Genomic DNA, 22,475 nt, shown 5'->3' with positions numbered 1-22,475 from the left:
AACCCAAAGCTCAAAACCAGATGGTTTGGATTTAAGAGAGTGCAAACCAAAACACATTTGGATTGTAAGAGTGAAGAAAAATAAAGAAAGAGGATACTGCATGACCAGACGAGGAACCCTGGGAATTATTGAAGACTTTTAGCCAGTCGGCTGTTGGGATAGTAGGACAAGTCTAATATGTATAATACAGGGAAAATAAAGTTTGTTTTGTTTAACAACACCACTAGAGCACATTCATTAAGTAATCATCGGTTATTGGATGTGAAATATTCACAAATTTAAATAAACATTTAACATCAGAAATTTTCAAAGATTCTTAAACTTGAACCATGGGTACGTAGTGGTGTTAGTATACTAACTGGCAGTAGCTAGTGGGAATTTCTCTAGAGCTCAGTTGGTAGAACATTGGACTCTGGTACTGATAGTCTGTGGTTCGGATCCCCTCAGTGGAGTTTGATTTTCTGTTACAGGTATTCTGAGGTGGTCTTTACAACTTAATGTATTATCTGCTACTAACGAATTGAACATGAAATAGATCTATAGGCCAATAAACCTCTTGTTTGTTATATACAAATATTAAATAAATTTTATTCATTACTACTACAAGCACATTCTTATTTTTAATAATTTATAAGAGTAAATTGAAGGAAACATTACTGTTTATTTCAGGGACCGGTGTGGTGTCTGTGTGCCATGGGAGACTACTTGTTCAGTGGTTCATCAGACAAAACTATCAAGGTAATTATAGCAGATTATTACACTAGCTTGTGACTTGTACTGATTTTATGAAATGAGTGTCAGGATTCTTGTATTGCCTGAGTGAGAGCAACTTTTTTGTAAGATCAGTACAACTCGCATGCGAGTGTAATAATTCCTATATAATTGTTTTATGAATAACAAATGTCAAAACAGTCCAAATATAACCAGTAGGAGACAATGAATATGGCATCATTTTCAGAGAAGGCGTCATTTTGGTAAACAACGTCATCTTCCCTAGTCTTGGTTCTCTGCATTCCCATGACTCGATATTTAGATAGAAGACTATAGTTATTTGTGAAATTTCAACTGAGATTTATGAATATCAGCCTTTTGCATCATAAATGCCTGTCTACGTTTTCAAAATAATGATACATACAAGTGTTTGTAGTCCGATCAACCTAGTCACCTGATCAGATGTGGCATAGCTTTAGCCCATTAAATATATTTTCAATCAATCAACCATTTGACTCGTGCTTACATCCACTGAAGGTTCAAGCACGACTGTCTTGGGCACGTCCTCAGAGATTCCCCGGTGGATGTGTTCAAGAGAGGAGGAGGGGTTGGTGAGGTACCGTATATCTTCGCCTGTAAGTCGATCTCGGCTATAAGTCGAGTCCCTAATTTCAAGCCCTGAAAACATATTTTTTTATTGACCCGTTTATAAGTCGACCCATGAAAAACAACTTATAAATATTGAAGTATTTCTTATTTTCAGCACATGAGAACAATAATGTACAATATTTGAACAAATGAAAATTATTTTACAAACTTCGGTTTTAACGTTTTGTACATCACAAACAAGTAACATAGCATCAAAACGAAATATTCCCTTAGTAGATAGTGAAAGCTATTTGGCTGTTACCGTATGGCACTGTACAGCATGGTTTTGTGCACAGACAACAACTTTATTTATAAACACTGAGAACAGATCACTACAATAAAACTGAAAGTATCATTTAATCACATGTTTTGCCGCCATATTAATACACGTAAGGAGGATAACTCTGGAAAGTACACTGGTTTTTATGTATGTCCCTATTGCTCTAGTGAACTGCAGATATCAGTCTAAGCTGAAGTTAATCACCAACAAAACATTGTTTGAACAACCATTAATGCCAGTGACCAGATTTCAAAATAAACTCACGCAATAGGTAGTTAGTATTGTTTACATTTTTGCTATTAGTGATGACTGTTATTTTAACTAAGTGGACTGTTCTCTTTGCATGCGAGTGAGATCGCACGCCTTTTTGCATAACCAAAACCGTTCTAATGTCAAAAAAAAAAAGGTTATAAAAAACAAATGTGTCAAATTAACATATTTGAGTATAAATACAGGGCAAACTTCAACAATAAAACTTGTAAAATAATCCCCAAAACGGTAATATTTTTGGGTGAAATTTTTTTACCCTCTTATAAGTCGACCCCCCAAGTTATAAAATAATTTTTGGGTGAAAAAAATTTGACTTATAGGCGAAGATATACGGTAATAAGGTTATGGAATTTACAATTTGAATTAGAAGAGAGAGAAAAACCAAAAAAAACCAACCCTATTATTTTTAATGCATCATAATAACTAAATTTACAATTAGAATTTTTTTATTTTATTATTTGCATTGGGCCTAAATATGAATTGAATTAATCGCAATTAGAGCGGGCAGCCAAAACCAAAAAATATATATTTGAACTCCAATATATTTTGTGGCAATTCATAATATGCCGGTGAAGCCATATCGGTCAGTTCACTGATGGGTGTTAATGAATGGTTGTTGTCTTTTGTTTCCAGGTGTGGGACACAGGTTCCTCTTACATTTGTGTGAAGACTCTGGAGGCACATTCCGGAATTGTTTTGGCTCTGTGTACCCACGGCAACAAGTTGTTTAGTGGATCACAGGATTGTAACATTATTGTAAGTGTTAACTTTGTTCTGAATATATGTAGTGTATGTGTCTATCATTCTGTGTCTCTGCATGCCTGCCTGTCCGTCTGTCTGTCTCTCTTTATCTCTCTCTGCCACTCTCTGTCTATGCGTGCGGGACATAGCCCAGTGGTAAAGCACTCACTTGATGCACAGTCGGTCTGGGATCGATCCCCATCGGTGGGCCTATTGGGCTATTTCTCATTCCAACCAGTGCACCACGACTGATATATCAAAGGCCGTGGTATATGCTTTTCTGTCTGGGATGGTGCATATATAGGATCCCTTGCTGCATTAGGAAAAATGTAGCGGGTTTCCTCTGTTGACTACGAGTCAGAATTACCAAATGTTTGACATCCAATAGTCGATGATTAATTAATCAATGTGCTCTAGTGGTGTTGTTAAACAAAACAAACTTTTAACTGTATGTCTATGCAGATCTTGCTAACTTAATTTTAATTTAGAAAAAAAAAATTGTGTTCTGTTGTTACATAGTACATGGTTGTTCATTTGGGTATGACAAATACAAGATATTCAAGGTATTGCTACAGAACACAATTACATGTTTGATTGGAATTAAAACATGCAAAATCATCAGTTATATCATCACGTGTCCAGCATTATGCATGGTATATATAATTTCATTCCGATCAATATGTTTTACGTAGAATCGCTCCATTTTAAAAAAAATGTAATTAGCAAGTCTGCCATTAATTGGTAGGTGTTTGTTACAGTGTAACTCAGTACATATTGAAGAAAGCTAGAACAATTATTGTAAACATTTATAAAAGGTGTCTTTAACATTTGAAGAAAACATTATGAAATGTGACTTGATTGCCTGTATTATTTTGCTATAATATTCTGTAGGTTTGGGACACGGAGACTTTACAAAACAAGGAGCTGATAAAAGCCCACGACAACCCGGTGTGTACGCTAGTAGCTGCCAGAAACATGCTGTTCAGCGGCTCGCTGAAGGTCATCAGAGTAAGTCAAATTTTCCAGTTGTTTGTTATTAAATTTGTTGAGTGTACATTTTATTGATTTGTCACTGTTTTGTGTAAATTTTCAGTGATTTATTCTATAAATGTGTGTCATCTGATGTGTGTAAATTTATTGTGATTTTTGGTGTAAAAGTGTGTGATCTGGTGATTTTTGTCTGCAGTAGTTTATTTGTTGTGTATAAATTTTGTGGGGGGTTTTGTGGGGTTTTTTTGTTGTTTGTTTTTTTTGTTTTTTGGGGGTAGGTTTGGGGTTGTTTTTTTGTAAATTGAGGGTTAAAAACTGTCTGCAACTTAAATGATTCCTCAGTTATATTAAATTTTTACAATTCGACTAACTGGAAAATATTTAAAATGATTTGGTTCTTTTTCAATTTGTTAGAAATGTACGCACAATGTGTGAACACACATGTACACATGCATGCATACACACACGCACGCACGCACTCATGCCTGCATGCACGCACACATACACACACACACACACACATACCATAGAGCATTTCACAGTTCAATTTAAAAAAAAAATTCTTTCTGTTGTGTTAGGTGTGGGATGTGTACACCTATGAAATGAAACAGGAACTGACAGGACTCAATCACTGGGTGCGAGCCCTGTCAGCCACACAAGACTTCCTATTTAGTGGATCTTACCAAACCATCAAGGTGAGAGTCATTCAAACAGACGTTTGGTATTACAGTTAACATAACCAGAACTTGTCATAAGTAGTTACTGTACTGTAAGTGTTAAAATAATTCTCTTACTTAAAGTAATGATTTGTACAGGACTTAATTTTTTGAAGGTAGTATTACCATAAAATTAAAGTCATTTAGTAGTGGGTTTAGTACCCCAATTTACAATGTCAACTTGAAAAAATAAAATTTGCAAAAAAAAATTGGTATGGCGTCGTACCCATTTTACCCACTGGCAGAAACCCTGCCAAAGAATTTCATCCAATAGTTATTACGTATACACTAAAGTTAAACAGTAATTAAATCTCCCTTTGAAAAAATGTGTTTAGTAGACAAATGCACCACAACAATTTAAATGCTTAATTATGTATGATATTAAAGACTTGGTATTCATTGGGGAAGGGTGTTAGCTGAATTTTTTTTTAAAAATGTTTTTGCTGTGGAACTTGTAGTAACTGTTGTCTCTGAGATTGTTTACTTGAATGTCTTATGTTTCAGATTTGGGACCTGGGTACGTTAGAATGTGTACGCAATCTGGACACGTCTGGTGGAAGTGTGTACAGCATCACAATCACTAATCATCATATCTTGTGTGGAACCTACGAGAACTGCATTCATGTGAGTACAACACAAAGTCTTTATTTCATATTAGGGCGGGACGCAGCCCAGTGGTAAAGCATTCGCTTGATGTGCGGTCGGTCTAGGATCGATCCCCATTGGTGGACCAATTGGGCTATTTCTCATTCCAGCCAGTGCTTCACAACTGGTGTAACAAAGGCCGTGGTATGTACTATTCTGTCTGTGGGATGGTGCATATAAATGATCCATTGCTGCTAATCATAAAGAGTAGTTCATGAAGTGGCGACAGTGGGTTTCCTCTATCAATATCTGTGTGGTTCTTAACCATATGTCTGATGCCATATAACCATAAATATAATGCATTGAGTGTGTCGTTAAATAAAACATTTCCTTCCTTCCTTCCTTCTTATTTTGTTAGTCGACACTAGAAAAGGAAAGTATTTCACAAATCTATGACAAATAATTACTGCACAGTGCAGAGTCAAAGTTGTGATTGTGTGCAGTCATGAATCGCTAACAATAGCGATGATACTAGGTGTTCACAAAACGTTGAGTGTATTTTGCAACACACCTTCACATTGTTAATCATATGCTATATTTGCAAAATCCCCTCCCAGTATTAGTTATATGGTAATTACTTCACATTGTTAATCATAATGGTAAGTGCAACACTTGGTATAGAATGAGAGTAAAAACCTGGGAGCTGGGTACGTTCAAACAGATGACAACTCTACAGTGTCACTCAGAACTTTATGTTTTATTGGGTAATGTTTGTTTATGTACAGGTTTGGGAGTTGGTTACATTCAACAGATGACAACTCTACAGTGTCACTCATAACTTTATGTTTTATTGGGTAATGTTTATGTGCAGGTTTGGGAGTTGGGTACATTCAAACAGATGACAACTCTACAGTGTCACTCAGAACTTTATATTTTATTGGGTAATGTTTGTTTATGTACAGGTTTGGGAGCTGGGTATGTTCAAACAGATGACGACTCTACAGTGTCACTCAGAACTTTATATTTTATTGGTAATGTTTGTTTATGTACAGGTTTGGGAGCTGGGTACGTTTAAACAGATGACGACTCTACAGGGTCACTCAGGAACTGTGTACGCCCTGGCTCCCCTCCACACAGCGTCAGGCACCAAGGTGTTCAGTGCGTCATATGATCGATCTCTCAGGGTAAGTTCTTCTTTTTTTTAAATTCCACTATCACCATTATGCACCTTCTCCTTTGAAATCCATGCTTTTCTTTTCAGCAGCAGGTCTTGAAGCCCATTGTATGAGGACTGATTCATAATGTATCTTATTGAGGAGGCGGATGGCACTGGGGTTTTATTCAAACCATCCACAAAATTAAATTTTATTTAAATAAACCCCATGCAAGATTTTTTCAAAGTGAGAGAGCTCGCCCCAGGTGTTTGGACTGTAGGATTGAATCTCTTTTGCACCTATGGGGTATTTTCCCATTCCAACCAGTGCCCCCACAACTGGTATATCAAAGGGATACATGTGTAGGTATGTCCTGTCCATACTATTAGAAAGTGCATATACACATGTAAATGATTATTCTTTGCTGCTAAGGAAAAAAGTAGTGGGTTTTCTCTCTAAGACTATATACATGTGTATCAGAATTACCAAATTTTGACATCCAATAGCCAATGATTAATTACTCAATGTGCTCTGTTTTAACAAAGCAAACTTTAACGTTTTTGTAGAGTGTTGTACAACTATCTAACTAACTAAAGGGAGATAAGCCTCTTTTGATGGACCAAAACAAAGATTAACTTTTTTAAATAAACCAAGCCTAGAAAAAAAAAATGCATTATTCCTTTATGTGGTTAATAATTGTGGAATATTTATGGAGTTGTATTCCAGTTCTTACAGATAATGTTTTTATTAACAGAATTTCAGCTGTTATTCACTTTGTTACCAAATAGCAGCTGAATTTGATGACAGTATTTCAAAGTAAATGTTCTAAATGCCGATTTATATTTTAACATGTTCACGGTACACACCACCTCCATTTGGTTTTCAATAAGACAATTGAATTTGACAATTTTAAAGAAAATTTGGCAGATTGCTAGCAAAATGTTTTATCCATCTTACACCTTGTCTGAAATCTTATTCACACGTCTGCTTTAAATAGTAATATATCCCTAGTCTGAGTCTTTTATGCAGTGTATGTATGCCTGAGTTTATTTCATAGCCATTATCCAATGCTTTTGTTTGTAATGGAGTGTCTTTAAATATTCATTCTCTTTCCTTCATTAAATGTCTCTCGACCTGAAAGCTAACAGATGTAGCTTATGTTTAATTATGTAGGCTAACTGTAGATAGTTTAGTCTGGTTTCAAATACAGAACACTCTGGAATACATCCATTGCTTGAACGAGGGGCAGAACGTAGCCCAGTGGTAAAGCTTGATGTGCGGTCAATGTAGGATCGATCCCCGTCAGTAGTCCCATTGGGCTATTTCTCATTGCAGCCAGTGCTCCACAGCTGGTGTAACAAAGGCTGTGGTATGTACTATCTTGTCTGTGGGATGGTGCATATAAAAGATCCCTTGCTGCTAATCGAAAAGAATAGCCCATGAAGTGGCAAAAGCGGGTTTCCTCTCTCAATATCTGTGTGGTCTTTAACTGTAAGACTGACACCATATAACTGTAAATAAAATGTGTTGAGTCCGTCGCTAAATAAAACATTTCCTTTCCATTGCTTGAACTTGACAGGGAGCGAGTGATATTTGCCACACAGAATCAGTTAATGTAGGGGAGCTACAAATGACTCTCCTTGAACTAGTCTCAGAAAAGTGATGAATCAGGAAATGTTTTATTTAACGATGCACTCAACACATTTTATATACAGTTATATGGCGTCGGACATGGTTAAGGACCACACAGATATTAAGGGAGGAAATCCACTATCGCCACTTCATGGGCTACTCTTTTCAATTAACAGCAAGGGATCTTTTATATGCACAATCCCATAGACAGGATAACACATACCATGGTCTTTGATACACCAGTCGTGGTGCACTGGCTGGAACGAGAAATAGCAGAAAAGTGATGAAGAGCCAGGGTGATAGCTCACCTTAAATGGCGAGTCTGGTTCCTGTATGATTTTTCAAACACCGTACTCATTTCATTTCAACTTTTTTCGTGCTTATATCCAATATCCTGGGCACACACCTCATCTATCTGGGCTGTCTGTCCTGGACAGATAGTTAGTGGTTAGTAAGAGAGAAGAGGGAAGGAAATAGTTGATTTAACGATGCACTCAATACATTTTATTTACGGTTATCTGGCTTCGGACATATGGTTAAGGACCACACAGAAAAAAGAGAAAAGAGGGTGTAGTGGTCTTACATCTACCCACTGAGTCGTTAAAACTCGCTCTGAGTGGGAGCCGGTACAGGGCTGCGACCCCTGTATACCTACCAGCCTTATGTCCGATGGCTTATCCACAACACCACTGAGGTCGGTAAGATCTTTTAACATGCAACAGTGAAATATGATCTTCAGTCATCATTAATTTATCAGTAATATCGTTAGAAGTAATGCTTTTTCACAGTCATTGAAGTAAAATAAACCCACAGAATTGTAAAATTCCATAGCTTCAAAAAATATCTTGGTGAAAAGCCTGAAAGTTTTACATGTAGATTCATTGACTAATGGTAAAATGAGACTCTATTTCTTAGATTTAGCCACCTTTATATGCTCAGGAATACATTCATAGCAAATACATGATTCTACAGTCAAGTACACTTACAACAAACATGCTTAGAACAAACTACTGCATAGAACGAACTGATCGTAAAGTCCCGTTTTATTTCCCTATACATTAATAACCAACTTGTACAAATGTGTACAACGACCTACTGCTACAATGAACTAACTATCATGGTTCCTTCTGGTTCGTTACAAGAGTACTTTACTGTACTTAAAGATGTGAAAGGAAACACTAACACCCATTTTACCCGAGGTTTTGTTGTTTTTATTACAATAGTAAAATGTACACTCTTCCTCAGTTTGTTTTCTGTACTTGTTGTTTTCTAAGTGAAATCCTTGTGTCCGTTCATTGTGGCACCTGTCAGTGCCGACAGAGGTGAAGCACAGCAGTTACTTCCTCTTGCCAATTTCCCACAGGTATTTAACGAGATCCTGTACATAGGCTGGGTCAGTTTCATCAGGGACTGGCACTTTTAGAGGGTCAAACCTGGTGCCTTTGTGAAGCACATCTGAAATAAAACCACATACTGTATAGTAATATATATATATATATATACATGTATAAGTTTGTGGTAACAAAATGGGGCACTGTTATGCAGAATTACAGCAGGGCTTCTAGAATTTTAATAAAATCCACTAACCATGTGATCAGTGATTTAAAAAATTTACTAGCCACAATTAAAAATTCATAAGCCCTACTTTACTTTTAAGTTAATACAATTTTACTAAATAATAGTAATAATATGATATGTCACCTAAATAGGAAGATAGAGCTTAAAAATACTAACAATGGGGGGTTGGGGTGGGGGCAGGATATTCATATTTACAAAATAGACAACTGCAACATTTGACAAATGTTTTTCACTAGCCATTGGGCATGCAAATAGTAGTTATTTACTAGCCCAACATTGAATATCATTAGCCATGGGAGTGGGGCTACCATAATCTAGAAGCCCTGTGCAGTTTTTATAAATGATAAAAAGTCTGTCTAAAACCACAAGGTAAAATGTTTAACATTTTGTCAACCAAGTGTCGACATCTTCAGGAGGAAAAGTACATAGAAAACCAGGAGTAGCATTTAAAATGTTCAAATAAAAAAACTACACTCAAAGGTTGAAAAACATTTTTTTAAATATACGACACAAGTGTGGACCCTGGAATTATTAGGGATAGGACTAAAGGCAAAAGGGAACATAGACCAACTCCCTAAAAAGGGTACTTCAATGAAAACTGCAAATTAATTGTACATAAAAAGGGGCATTTACGGTGGGGGTTGTGGTGGGGGAGGCAGGTCCCCCTGATTCCCTCTCATGGATCCACCCATTAACATACATGTAACATACAATAAATTGTCAGTGGGGGGGAAATCACCACTTGAAATAATTTTTAAAATATACTAAAACGCAAAAGAAACGCAGGTTCTCATTAAATTGGATATAAAATATTAAAAAAACAAAACGAAATGAAGATTTCAACATTTATTTTGGAGCTACACCAATTCGGCACACATTGGTGTTGGAAATTTGTGATTGAATTCCTTTTTGGCTATTGTTTCATGTCATAAAGTAGGGTGGGGGTCCATGTTAAAAATGTGAAAGAGACGACCTGTAGCATTGTCAAAGTCAGTATCGCGTGTGACCACCCTGGGCATTCAAACAGGCAGTGCAACGTCTCCTCATTGAGTTGACAAGCCGTTGAAAGAATGCCTGAGGGAGTGAGTTCCATTCATGGACCAATGCTGCCTCCAGCGCCTGCATATTCTGAGGTTGTCCGCGAGCCTGAAGGCGACGTCCGATTTCATCCCAGACGTGTTCGATAGGCACCATGTCCGGTGATAAGGCTGGCCACGGCAACGTTGGGATGTTGTGCTGAGCCAGCAACGCCTGTGTTGCCCTGGCAGTGTGCGGCCTGGCATTGTCTTGCTGCAGCAAGCGCACACGTGGGTGAGCGGCAAAGAAGGGAACGACGTGATTGTTGATGACGTCATTTTGGTACACGGCGGCATTAACGCGTTGTCTGAACACATGAAGTTGTGTTCTGTGGTTGAATGAGAACCCACCCCACACCATCACACTACCCCCGCCCCATCGGTCGGCCTGCAGAACGCAGCAGTCGGAGTAACGTTCATGTCGACGTCGCCATACTCGGATTCGGCCATCAGCGTTGGAAACATTGTAACGGCTCTCATCAGTAAACAGAACTTGTTGCCACTGGCCACGTCGCCATCTTTGATGTTGTTGCGCCCACTGTTGACGTTGTTGGCGGTGCCGAGGGGTCAATATTGGTCCCACATAAGGACGGCGGTTACGGAGTCCTGCTGCCCTCAGACGGCGTCGGACGGTATCGGCGGACACTGGACCACGTGGACCACGCACCTGGTGAGCGGTGTTAGCTGCTGGCAGCATCCGATTCCTAAGGTGGGTCACCCGGATGTACCGGTCTAGGGCTGCGGTTGTCACCCTCGGGCGGCCGGTGCGTGGTCGATCGTTCACAGATCCAGTGATTTGGTGACGTTGAGAAAGGCGTGCGATTGTCGAAACATGACATCCCAATTGTCTGGCTACAGCAGTACGGGTCTGTCCGGCTTGCAACATCCCGATGGCCATCCCTCGCTGGAGTTGCGTCAGTCGCGGCATTTTTAAAATGTGATTCTGTTGTCTGTCACTACTCAAATTGAATTTATGCGATTAAATCCAGGTGTGTAGGCTTTATAAGCATTTCAATGAGTGTGTTTGCACTGGATTCATGATACGGATGATCCAGCACGTGCAAACAATGTGTTTTGAGAATTCGTGACGTCACACAGGTAATGAAATTGACACGCAGGTGGGACTGCGGTGTGGGTGTGTGCCATGTCCTTTAACACAGTTGAGGTTCAATTCCACCAAAGATACTGCTTTACAAAGTGCAATTCTTTCGCATTTTCAGGACCTGCGTTTCTTTTGCGTTTTAGTATATCTTTCTATATATATTTTATATGGTTTGTTTTGTTTAACAACACCCCTAGAGCACATTGATTTATTGACCTTCGGCTATTGGATGTCAATATGTATTCACAAACAAAATGTATTCCAAAATAATTATCACTTTAACATCAATTATAATTATTATAATAATCACCCCCCCACACACACACACACACACACACACACACATTTGGTCCGAACTAAAAAAAATTAGCCATGAAAAAAAGTGTAACACATACATACCCTGTCTACAAGTAAAATGTGCATGTTATTAGGTGTACGGTACATTGAACAAGAAATAAGCTCTTGTTATTTTCTGTTTGTTTTGCAGTTCATACACAGTGAACACACGCTAATTCAATGACATTAATTTGTTTTTTAACTGCTACATGCAGATGGGTTTCGATTTTATGTTTCACCCTAATTTCCTGTGGCACCACCTGGTGTCGACAAGGGCATTAATTCACCTCGATCCCACATTAGCTACTATACCACTTATCTGTTGTGTCACTGCCGACAAACTCAGCTTTGAGGATGGACAGAGACGATTATTTTAATGATTACAACAGACATGAATCAATTGGCCGAGCATCTGCTAACTGTTAAATCACATTTTAAATTCTGAACCTGACAGCTATGTAACCATGACGTGAATAATGCATCTCACCAAGGCAGTTGTAAACGTAGAAATGTTTAAAATCTGATGTGGTCCTTTCTACCTTTAACCATCCTGACAAGGACTTTTACACCTGGAGTCATTACTATTGGGTTGGATTTTTTTTCAACGAGTAAACAAAGAAAATTAAATATACCAATACAGTAATTACTGGGTTTTGTTTTCAGTAAAAATGCATACTAAATCAAGCAGTATTGATCAAAAACGTTTGTTTTGTTTATTGACACCACTAGAGCACATTGATTTATTGATCATTGGCTTATGGATGTCAAACATTTGGTAATTATGACTCATAGTCACCAGAGGAAACCTGCCACATTTTTCCATTAGTAGCAAGGGATCTTTTATATGCACCATCCAATAGACAGGATAACACATACCATGGCCTTTGATATAATAAATAGCCCAATGTCAGGAGTCAATCCTAGACCGACCGCGTATCAAGTTAACGCTTTACCACTGGTCTATTCCCCCCCCACCCCCTCCCAAAATCCTAACAAGGACTTTTAAACTTGGAGTCGTAACTTACGCCTACTTTTCATCAGTGAGTACACAAAGAAAATTTAATATACAGTAATTATTGGGTTATGGTTTCAGAAAAGATACATATTAAATCAGGCAGTATTGACAAATTGAACACAGATCATTGTACGATGCTTTAGTTACTTTATGGTACATGTATATGAGAATATTACGTCATAGTCTCAAACCCATACTCTTACAAGCAAGCTAGCATCTGGGAAATGTTCGATAAAGTAATTGCTAGGTGGCATCCAGATTAGGTATCACTGAGCATGGTAACTGTTTATGAAAACATTAATTGCTAGTAGTCCAAATACATTTGAATCACGTTGTCTTTCGGTCAACATTTTTGGGACTTAGTTTTTGGTTCAACCAAACGAGATTCTACTGTTACTTATATTTTGTGGAGCAAAATAAAACACAAAATAAAAAGTAAACAATGGTGGGTCTGGCTAGCCACCTGATCCACCCCAACTCCCACCCCACTAAATCTGCACACACAAGGCCTGTTGATTATATTAGGCTTTTATATGTCACTGTTTCTGTCTTAAATATTGTCTCTCTCCTTTCTCTGTCTGTGTGTCTTAGTGTCTGTATGTATTTGTGTCTGTTTCTATTTCCTCTATCACCTTTTCCATTTGGCATTTACTTTGCTCCTTCAAAATTCCATAGCACCATTACCCCTCTGCCTGTTACCGACCACGGTCGGGCTGCTGGTGCTTCCTTGCACCTGCCAGTGCAAGCAGTCACTCCTCCTTTCCACCCCCACCTTTCCTGTCCTGGGCAGAAAGGCCGGCCGAGACCGGCTCTTGTGCCCAGGACAGGTGTGCGCTACAACAGCTTGCTCTAAATGTGCACGTAAAGCCCTATGACCTGACCTGACCTATCTCCTCTATGTGTGTGCCTCTCACTCTTATTTCGACCACCATGCACCCCCACCCATCCCAAATGTTTTGAGGTACAATTGAGTATTATAATTTTGAGATCCTAAGTTTTGACTTAACCGAAAGGATCATACTTTGTAACTGACAACAATAAAAAGTTACTCACCTGTACATAGATATGTTTATAGTAATGTCAAATAAAAATAAAGTCCACTATAATACTGCTAATATAATAAACACCATTCCAAACACACTCCTCCTAAAACAAACGGCGTCCGGTTAGAGTATTGTAAATTCAATTGAGGTCCTTCAAAAGAAATATTTTGTTTCTGGAACATTTTATTACATTGCTTTTGTATTTAAAAAAAACCCTCCTTTTTTAACCAACTTATGAAAAGGACAGTAAAATTCATAAAACAATGAATAATGAAACATCATAACATTTTAAATGGTGACAATGGCGGAAAAGCTAAAAATCAGTATAGAACATGTAATTTACTGTTTATTATTTTGTCTTTTGGGCCTCCAGTGATGGCAAAATAATCGATCAGCTTTCCTGATCACTCTTTCTTTGGTGCAGTCCATGAAAAGCAGAATTTCTGACATTATAACCCACTCTCAAGTAATCTGTTAGTGCTTTATTTGCTGTTTATTTGATAAGATCTTCAACTCTGTTAGTACCCTTTTAATTACTTTATTGTGGCACGTGACCGAAAGCTGTCATTTTTGCCATCCAACTCAAACCATTTTTGTCTACTTCCATATTTTTTATAATGCTGGGTTTTGTTCCTGGAGTAAAAACTGAAATTAGTGAAAACAGTTAAAAACTATATAAACAAACATTTTGTTCTCGTTATATCTGTTTGTGTCGTATTACTTCTGTGAAACTTGTTCGTAACCTCTTGGTGTCTCTTCTGATATTTTTATTAGCAAAAACAGCAGTTGAAGCACGAGCATGCTCATAAATTTTACTAAAATTGCCAAGTCTCGAACTTCAAATACTCTCGAAATACTCGACCATATATAATGTTTCCTCTTTTTTTTTCCCCTACTTTTTTTCTACAATATAATATCTTTAAAAAGTTTTTAAAAAATTACCTACATGTACCAAAACCCCCACTATTAAATTGTTAAATTGTTTTGATGTACTAGTATAGCAAGAGTTTGTCATTTTTTACATACATCAGAGAACTGTTCAAGCATTTATTCAAGATTCATTTACACAAACTCTGATATAACCAGAGTTTTGTGCAAGACAGGACAAGTACAGCAAGCCATATTTTGTTTTAAACGTGGCTTTATTATGCTGTGACCCAGTATTGTCATGCACTATACGAAAACACTAACAAGATCAGCAGATTGTTTTACTGTAGGTAGCAGACCTCCCCGTGAAAACAAAATTGAAAGGAGTGATCAATTGATCCCCAACTTAAATTATAGGGAGCCATTTAAGATATTATCATATTTATACCACATAATCCACATGCTAAGAGTAAAAATTACTCTGCTTAAACTAGACTCATGGGAAGTGATACGGAGTCAGAGTGATAGCTCCCCTTGAATGGCAAGGTCTGAGGTGGCATTAAGTATGTCAGTGTGTGTGTGTCATGTAAATACCAGTAATAATGAATCCCCCCCCCCCCACACACACACAATAAATTGATTTTATACATCCATCCATTCATGTATCTGTCTGCTAACCTTTTTCGTGCAAAGCATTTCTTGGATTCCGATGCATTTAGGACCATCAAACCTTATTTATAGGAATAACTTTGGATGGGGCTGAAAACTTAATATATCACATACTGTTACTAGGTCATTGTGACCTAATTTTTATGGATTATTAGACATAAAGGAAATCCTTTTCCAGATCATATCTTCCTTATAATTTATAGAGGATCATCAAACGTTGCATGCAACTGCTACTTGGGATTGTGGTATATCGCATACCATTACTAGGTCACTGTGACCTACTTTACTACACATTAAAGGAAATCCTTTCCTAGGTCATATCTTCCTTACTAATTCATGCAGACTCATCAAACTTTGCATGCAACATGAAATGACAGTATCTTACATGTCATTTCGAGGTCACAGATACCTAATTCTCATGGTTTACTGACAGAAGAAAATCTTTTCAACGCCATATTTTAACATACTAATTCATGCAGGACCATCAAACCTTGCATGCACATACAAATTGGGATGGCAGTGTATCATGTACTATTACCAGGTCACTGCGACCAACTTACATGTAAATGGTTCTGTATAATATATCAGTATCTTGTAGGACCTACATTTCATTGTTCTAAATAACTGACCTTCTATGACAGATAAATCCATAATTCTAAACATAATAGGAAAGTTTTGTTCAGCCTTAAAAGAAGCCAAGTCAATTTACTTTCTTAGAAGTAACATTACACACATAAACTATTTTTTATGTCAATATAAAAACAGGGAACATTTTGTTCAGTATCATATTGCGATTCGCTATAAAAATTTCAGAGATTGCTATGCAGTCTAAAATATTAAATAGTAATTGTTACTTAATTTTCAACTGATAACCAAATGTTGCTAATCAAAAGTTTTAAAAATGTAAATGTTCCCTGTAAATATGTTACTGTTGTGTCAATGTTATATAAAACTATTTCCTTTATAATAAATAACTAACTTCATTAATCAGACAACACCTTCTCCATTTGGTGCAGTATATTGTCAGTAGTTGGTCCAAAGCAAACTGTTAATCCATCCCATTGCCTGAATTTCACATAATTATAATCCAATAATATATGTAACACATTCGATAATGTGTGTGCATTTCTATCAAAACTCCTGATGGGTATATCATGTAACTCAATGGTACTTTTGTTAGGAATAAAATCCTTATGTTTTTGTAAGATCAATTAAAAATATTCATGCTATATTAAACATTAATTATTTTGTTCTTTTTTCTTTCTTTCTTTCTTTCTTTCTTTCTTTCTTTCTGCCTGTCTTTCATTCTGTCTTTCTTTTCTTTCTCTTTTATCTCACGTTGACAAAGTAAAAAGGCAAGATACATACATGAAGCAAACTTCAAAGTAATGAACATTAGGTTAATTCAGAATTACTTTAATTTTGATTACTTTGAAGTTGCTTTGTTTTTTAACCCTCATTTCCGCCCCCTCCCCATTCTTGAAAAAATTGAAGTGATTATTTTTATAAAGTTCTTACTTTCATCCTTGTTTTTGATGACCCTCTCCCACCTGGTGTCTCGGGGTTGTATCAAGTCATAAGGCCCATAGAATCTGTACGCTGAAATAGCAAATACCAGTTGTTATTACATGAGGGAAAACATACAGTAAATGCCAGTAATATTATTACATAGGCAGGAAATAGCAAATACCAGTTGTTATTACATGATTGAAAACATAGAGTAAATGCCAGTAATATTATTACATAGGCAGGAAATAGTAAATACCAGTTGTTATTACATGATTGAAAACATACAGTAAATGCCAGTAATATTATTACATAGGCAGGAAATAGTAAATACCAGTTGTTATTACATGAGGGAAAACATAGAGTAAATGCCAGTAATATTATTACATAGGCAGGAAATAGTAAATACCAGTTGTTATTACATGAGGGAAAACATAGTAAATGCCAGTAATATTATTACATAGGCAGGAAATAGTAAATACCAGTTGTTATTACATGACTGAAAACATAGAGTAAATGCCAGTAATATTATTACATAGGCAGGAAATAGTAAATACCAGTTGTTATTACATGATTGAAAACATAGAGTAAATGCCAGTAATATTATTACATAGGCAGGAAATAGTAAATACCAGTTGTTATTACATGACTGAAAACATAGAGTAAATGCCAGTAATATTATTACATAGGCAGGAAATAGTAAATACCAGTTGTTATTACATGACTGAAAACATAGAGTAAATGCCAGTAATATTATTACATAGGCAGGAAATAGTAAATACCAGTTGTTATTACATGACTGAAAACATAGAGTAAATGCCAGTAATATTATTACATAGGCAGGAAATAGTAAATACCAGTTGTTATTACATGACTGAAAACATAGAGTAAATGCCAGTAATATTATTACATAGGCAGGAAATAGTAAATACCAGTTGTTATTACATGAGGGAAAACATAGAGTAAATGCCAGTAATATTATTACATAGGCAGGAAATAGTAAATACCAGTTGTTATTACATGACTGAAAACATAGAGTAAATGCCAGTAATATTATTACATAGGCAGGAAATAGTAAATACCAGTTGTTATTACATGTTTGAAAGCATAGAGTAAATGCCAGTAATATTATTACATAGGCAGGAAATAGTAAATACCAGTTGTTATTACATGACTGAAAACATAGAGTAAATGCCAGTAATATTATTACATAGGCAGGAAATAGTAAATACCAGTTGTTATTACATGAGGGAAAACATAGAGTAAATGCCAGTAATATTATTACATAGGCAGGAAATAGTAAATACCAGTTGTTATTACATGAGGGAAAACATAGTAAATGCCAGTAATATTATTACATAGGCAGGAAATAGTAAATACCAGTTGTTATTACATGATTGAAAACATAGAGTAAATGCCAGTAATATTATTACATAGACAGGAAATAGTAAATACCAGTTGTTATTACATGATTGAAAACATAGAGTAAATGCCAGTAATATTATTACATAGGCAGGAAATAGCTTGTAATGATGTAGAAGAAACTAGAGCCTGCATGGTTAAATAAGATGAATCGTAAAAAGATGACATATAATAATAAAAAAATATAATTAAATGAGCAGGTGTATAAAAAATTAATATTATAATAATTAAGGATTTGAACAGAAAAATATACTGACTTTATGTACTTTGTAAATTAAAAATGACATTAAAACCCCCCAATATATACATGTGTATGTGTATGTGTATGTGTATGTGTGTATGTATATGTACACGTACACACCTACACACACACACACACACACACACACACACACACACACACATATACACAAAATGATGGAAGCACTAAAAAATATATAATTTCTAAGGTGTACTGTCCAGGCATTCATCTAGATTGCCAGATTTTCCAGGGATCAATATTTAAAAATCTTAAATAGCCGGAAGTTACATGTAGTTTGCATCATTTTTACCCAGGTAACCAATTATTCGGTTACTTGAATTGTATTAATCATTTACCTTTCGATAACAATATTTCCAGCTGACACTCTTTTAAGTGTAAGCAAAATAAAATATATATTTAATTATTGGGAATTTGTAGTTGAACAATTTCTTTGATGCTTAATAGGAATATAGCATTTATGCTCTTTAACAATGGACTTTAGATGGTCATTCGTCATTGTTGTTTTCAGAAGTCCTTGTTTGTTACAACACAAATACATATTATTTAGTAGTTTACCTACATTTTTATAGAATTTTTGTTAAACGTTGAATGTCATATGCACTGTTTTTATTAATGGTACAGTATGATGTTCTGGAATGCTGTTTAAACATTGTCACCAGGCAGGCCTTTAAGGTCAGAACAGTTCATGACATTTAAAGACAGTTTCTTGTGTTCCCTGGCCTTCAAAATTATTTTCTTGTTTGCATTTGATTATTTTGATTATGCATGCAGTTATTTTGTTTATTTAACAGAAGTTTTTCTGATAAATAGCAATACCAGGATAAAGTTGATTTTAAGTATATTTGAATTTTCAAATGGAATAGGATTTATCCGAGTAGGGGCCGAGACATAGCCTAGTGGTAAAGTGCTCGCATAATGCGCGGTCAGTTTGGGATCAATCCCCATCTGTGGACCCATTAGGCTATTTTTCATTCGAGCCAGTGCACCACAACTGGTATATGAAAGGCTGTGGTATGTACTACCCTCTCTGTGGGATTGTGCATATAAAAGATCCCTTGATACTAATGGAAAAATGTAGCAGGTTTCCTCTCAGACTATAATTAAAAAAAATTGAAAATTACCAAATGTTTGACATCCAATAGCCGATGATTATTAAATCAGTGTGCTCTAGTGGTGTCATTAAACAAAGCCCATTTCCACTGATGTTTCCCCTTACAGCCAGTGATCCACGACTGGTATATCAAAGCTGCATGTAGTATCATCTTGTTTGTGGAAATATTAGGAGATAAACATGTGGAGTTTTTATATTTTCATCTGTTATTAGTCCCCTTCCTTTCTATATATAGGGAATATAGGTTTTGTCTGTCCTTCTGCCTGTCTGTCTGTCCATCTGTACCACATCTATTTTGTGGACTTTTTGTTTTCACAATGCCTCAAGATATTGAGCTGAAATTTGCTGTATAGCTTTAGCATGTACTGTTACAGATCAAGTTTGACATATATGGCGATTTACCCATTTTTGACAGAGTTATGGCCTTTGAACGTAGGAGCTACCAAAATTAGTTTTCCTGATTTTTTTAGCAATGCCTCAAAATATTGAGCTGATGTTTTGTATATAGCTTTATCATGTACTATTACTGATAGAGTTTGACTTTCATGTTGATTAACTCATTTTTCACAGTGGTATGCCCTTGAGCTTACGAGATACAAAATGTTTGTGGGCCCAGAATGGGATATGTATTGCTTTAGCAAAACTCTTAGAATGGTTGATGTCTATTTGATCCATTGTCCATTTTTCCAGAGAACTATATATTACCGAATTAATGTATGGTTTCTTGAAAAAAATAAGCTACAAACCTAACCCCAGACCCTAGAACAGTTCATTTGTAACAGAGTTCTGTCCCACTAGATTTGTGTACAGTATAACCTCGATTTAATGCCAACCAATGTTCCAAAATAATTTTGGTGTTATATCGAGTTGGCGGTATAGTGAGGGTGTCTTGGGTTTACTACCGAACTTTTTTTTTTTTTAAGTTGCTGAATGTCAGGAATATGACATATGTTTTAAATGTAAATAACAGTAACAAAAGTAACAACAACCAGGTAACAACATTATTATTTTATTTGTCTATAAACATGGCAAGTCAATACACTAAAACGTAAAACGCGCACATGTATGCGTTTCAATCGATCTGTGAAATACATTTATTTTTGTTCTTTAATCTTTTTTGAAAAAGTTCAGAATGTTTTTTTGCTGAGCACCTGATAGAATTATCTCATTCAGTCGTATTTGGAAGGCTGTCAAAATGTTAATATCTGATTCAACAGAATGTTGATTCCTTTCTACAAAACGTATCACCGTGTTCATGGCATCCCTGGCACTAACCGCCAACGGAATGGGCTCCGGTTCAGCGTCGGACTCTTCTTCCTGGTCATCAGTCGTTTCGTCGTGAATCTGTTTAACACTTTCAAGAATCTGCTCGTCGCTGATATTAGCAAATGTCTCTGCTTCGTTGTCAGTGTTGACAAACTCGTCAACATCCATTCTCAGCTGTTCATCGATTGAAAGCCGGCCCATGACGTCACCAACCAGATCTCGCTACGCTGTCGTTTCATTGGCTGGTGCTTGGTGCAAGTTGGTATGAGGGTCCTGAGGAACGACCCCTGTGTGAATCCAACAATTTTTGATGGTGGTGGCACTGACGATATCCCAAGCATGTTTCACAAAAAGAATGCTGTCACTCAGTGGTAGCTGCAGATCTTTACCGGTCTTGTTGTCATCAATACACTGTACCAGTCATTACAGTTGCATTTGCCTGTGCTGTCCCTTGAAAACTTGGATAATGCCGGCATCAAGTGGTTGAAGATGGCTCGTCGTGGTTGGTGGCAGAAAGTGAATTTTAATGTTTGACAGTTTCTTTGGGATGACATGGCTTGGTGCATTGTCCATGAGGAGCAAGATTTTTCTTTTCAGTCATTTCATCATGGTGTTCATGTTTGTTAAATAACATGCAAACAGTTCTCCGTTCATCCATGCTTTTTTATTTGCCTCGTAATCCACGTACAAATTCACGTTAAAGTTTTTACAACATCTAGGTTTCGCTGATTTTCCTATCACTAGCGGTTTTAGCTTATCAGAGCCGTCGGCATTGGCACATAAAACAATCGTTATCCTGACCTTGAATGTTTTGGTCCCCTTGTTGTCAGTCGTCGTTGAGAGGGATCGATCAGGTAACATGCGATAAAACAGACCCGTTTCATCGGTGTTGTACACATCTTTTAAGGCATAATTCTTGATAATGTCACTGGCCTCGGTTCACCCATTAGCAATCAGCTGTTTGTCAACCCCGGCACTTTCACCTGAAATAACATGCTGTGCGATGCTGTGTCTCGACTTGAACCTCTGCAGCCACCCATTAGAATATGCAAAGTCGGAAATGTTTAGTTCATCACCAAAGGACCTGGCTTTAACTCTCAGAATTTCATCTATAATAGGGACATTTTGAGCACAGGCATTGCTGAACCATAAAAATAATGCTTCTTCCAAATCTGTGTTTTGCCAATTTCAGTTTTTTTCAGGCCGGTTCGACATTTTCATCTTCCCACTTTTCCTTTTGAAGTAGAATATCGCCAACTGTGCTTTGTTTTACAGGATAGGCCCACAATGCTGAAAAGTGATTGGCTATATCTTGTTGACTTTTAATTGAATTTATCTTCGAGTATTGAACAATTTCTCTGTTTTTTAACTGCGTCTAATACGATACGTTTTCACTTTAAATCCATTCTGCTGTAATAAAATGCATTACCGGTGTCGTCGTATTTATGCCAAAGCTCAATAGCAACTTAACATGAAGCCATGGTCGAAATATGTT

At 36.6% G+C, this 22,475-nt stretch overlaps 1 protein-coding gene across 1 annotated transcript in view; it reads left to right on the top strand.

Annotated features, from left to right (window-relative positions):
* LOC121379396 (E3 ubiquitin-protein ligase TRAF7-like) overlaps nt 1–22,475 on the top strand; it is a 104,548-nt gene that overhangs the window by 40,005 nt on the left and 42,068 nt on the right. The window contains exons 15-20 of the mRNA XM_041507993.1: nt 670–738; nt 2,543–2,665; nt 3,542–3,658; nt 4,219–4,335; nt 4,861–4,980; nt 5,994–6,125. Of these exons, the coding sequence (XP_041363927.1) occupies nt 670–738; nt 2,543–2,665; nt 3,542–3,658; nt 4,219–4,335; nt 4,861–4,980; nt 5,994–6,125 (678 nt within the window). The remainder of the gene's footprint in view (nt 1–669; nt 739–2,542; nt 2,666–3,541; nt 3,659–4,218; nt 4,336–4,860; nt 4,981–5,993; nt 6,126–22,475) is intronic.

This window comes from Gigantopelta aegis, chromosome 8 (assembly GCF_016097555.1).
Source record: "Gigantopelta aegis isolate Gae_Host chromosome 8, Gae_host_genome, whole genome shotgun sequence".
Taxonomy (NCBI): domain Eukaryota; kingdom Metazoa; phylum Mollusca; class Gastropoda; order Neomphalida; family Peltospiridae; genus Gigantopelta; species Gigantopelta aegis.
This window is presented reverse-complemented; position numbering and strand designations above follow the sequence as displayed.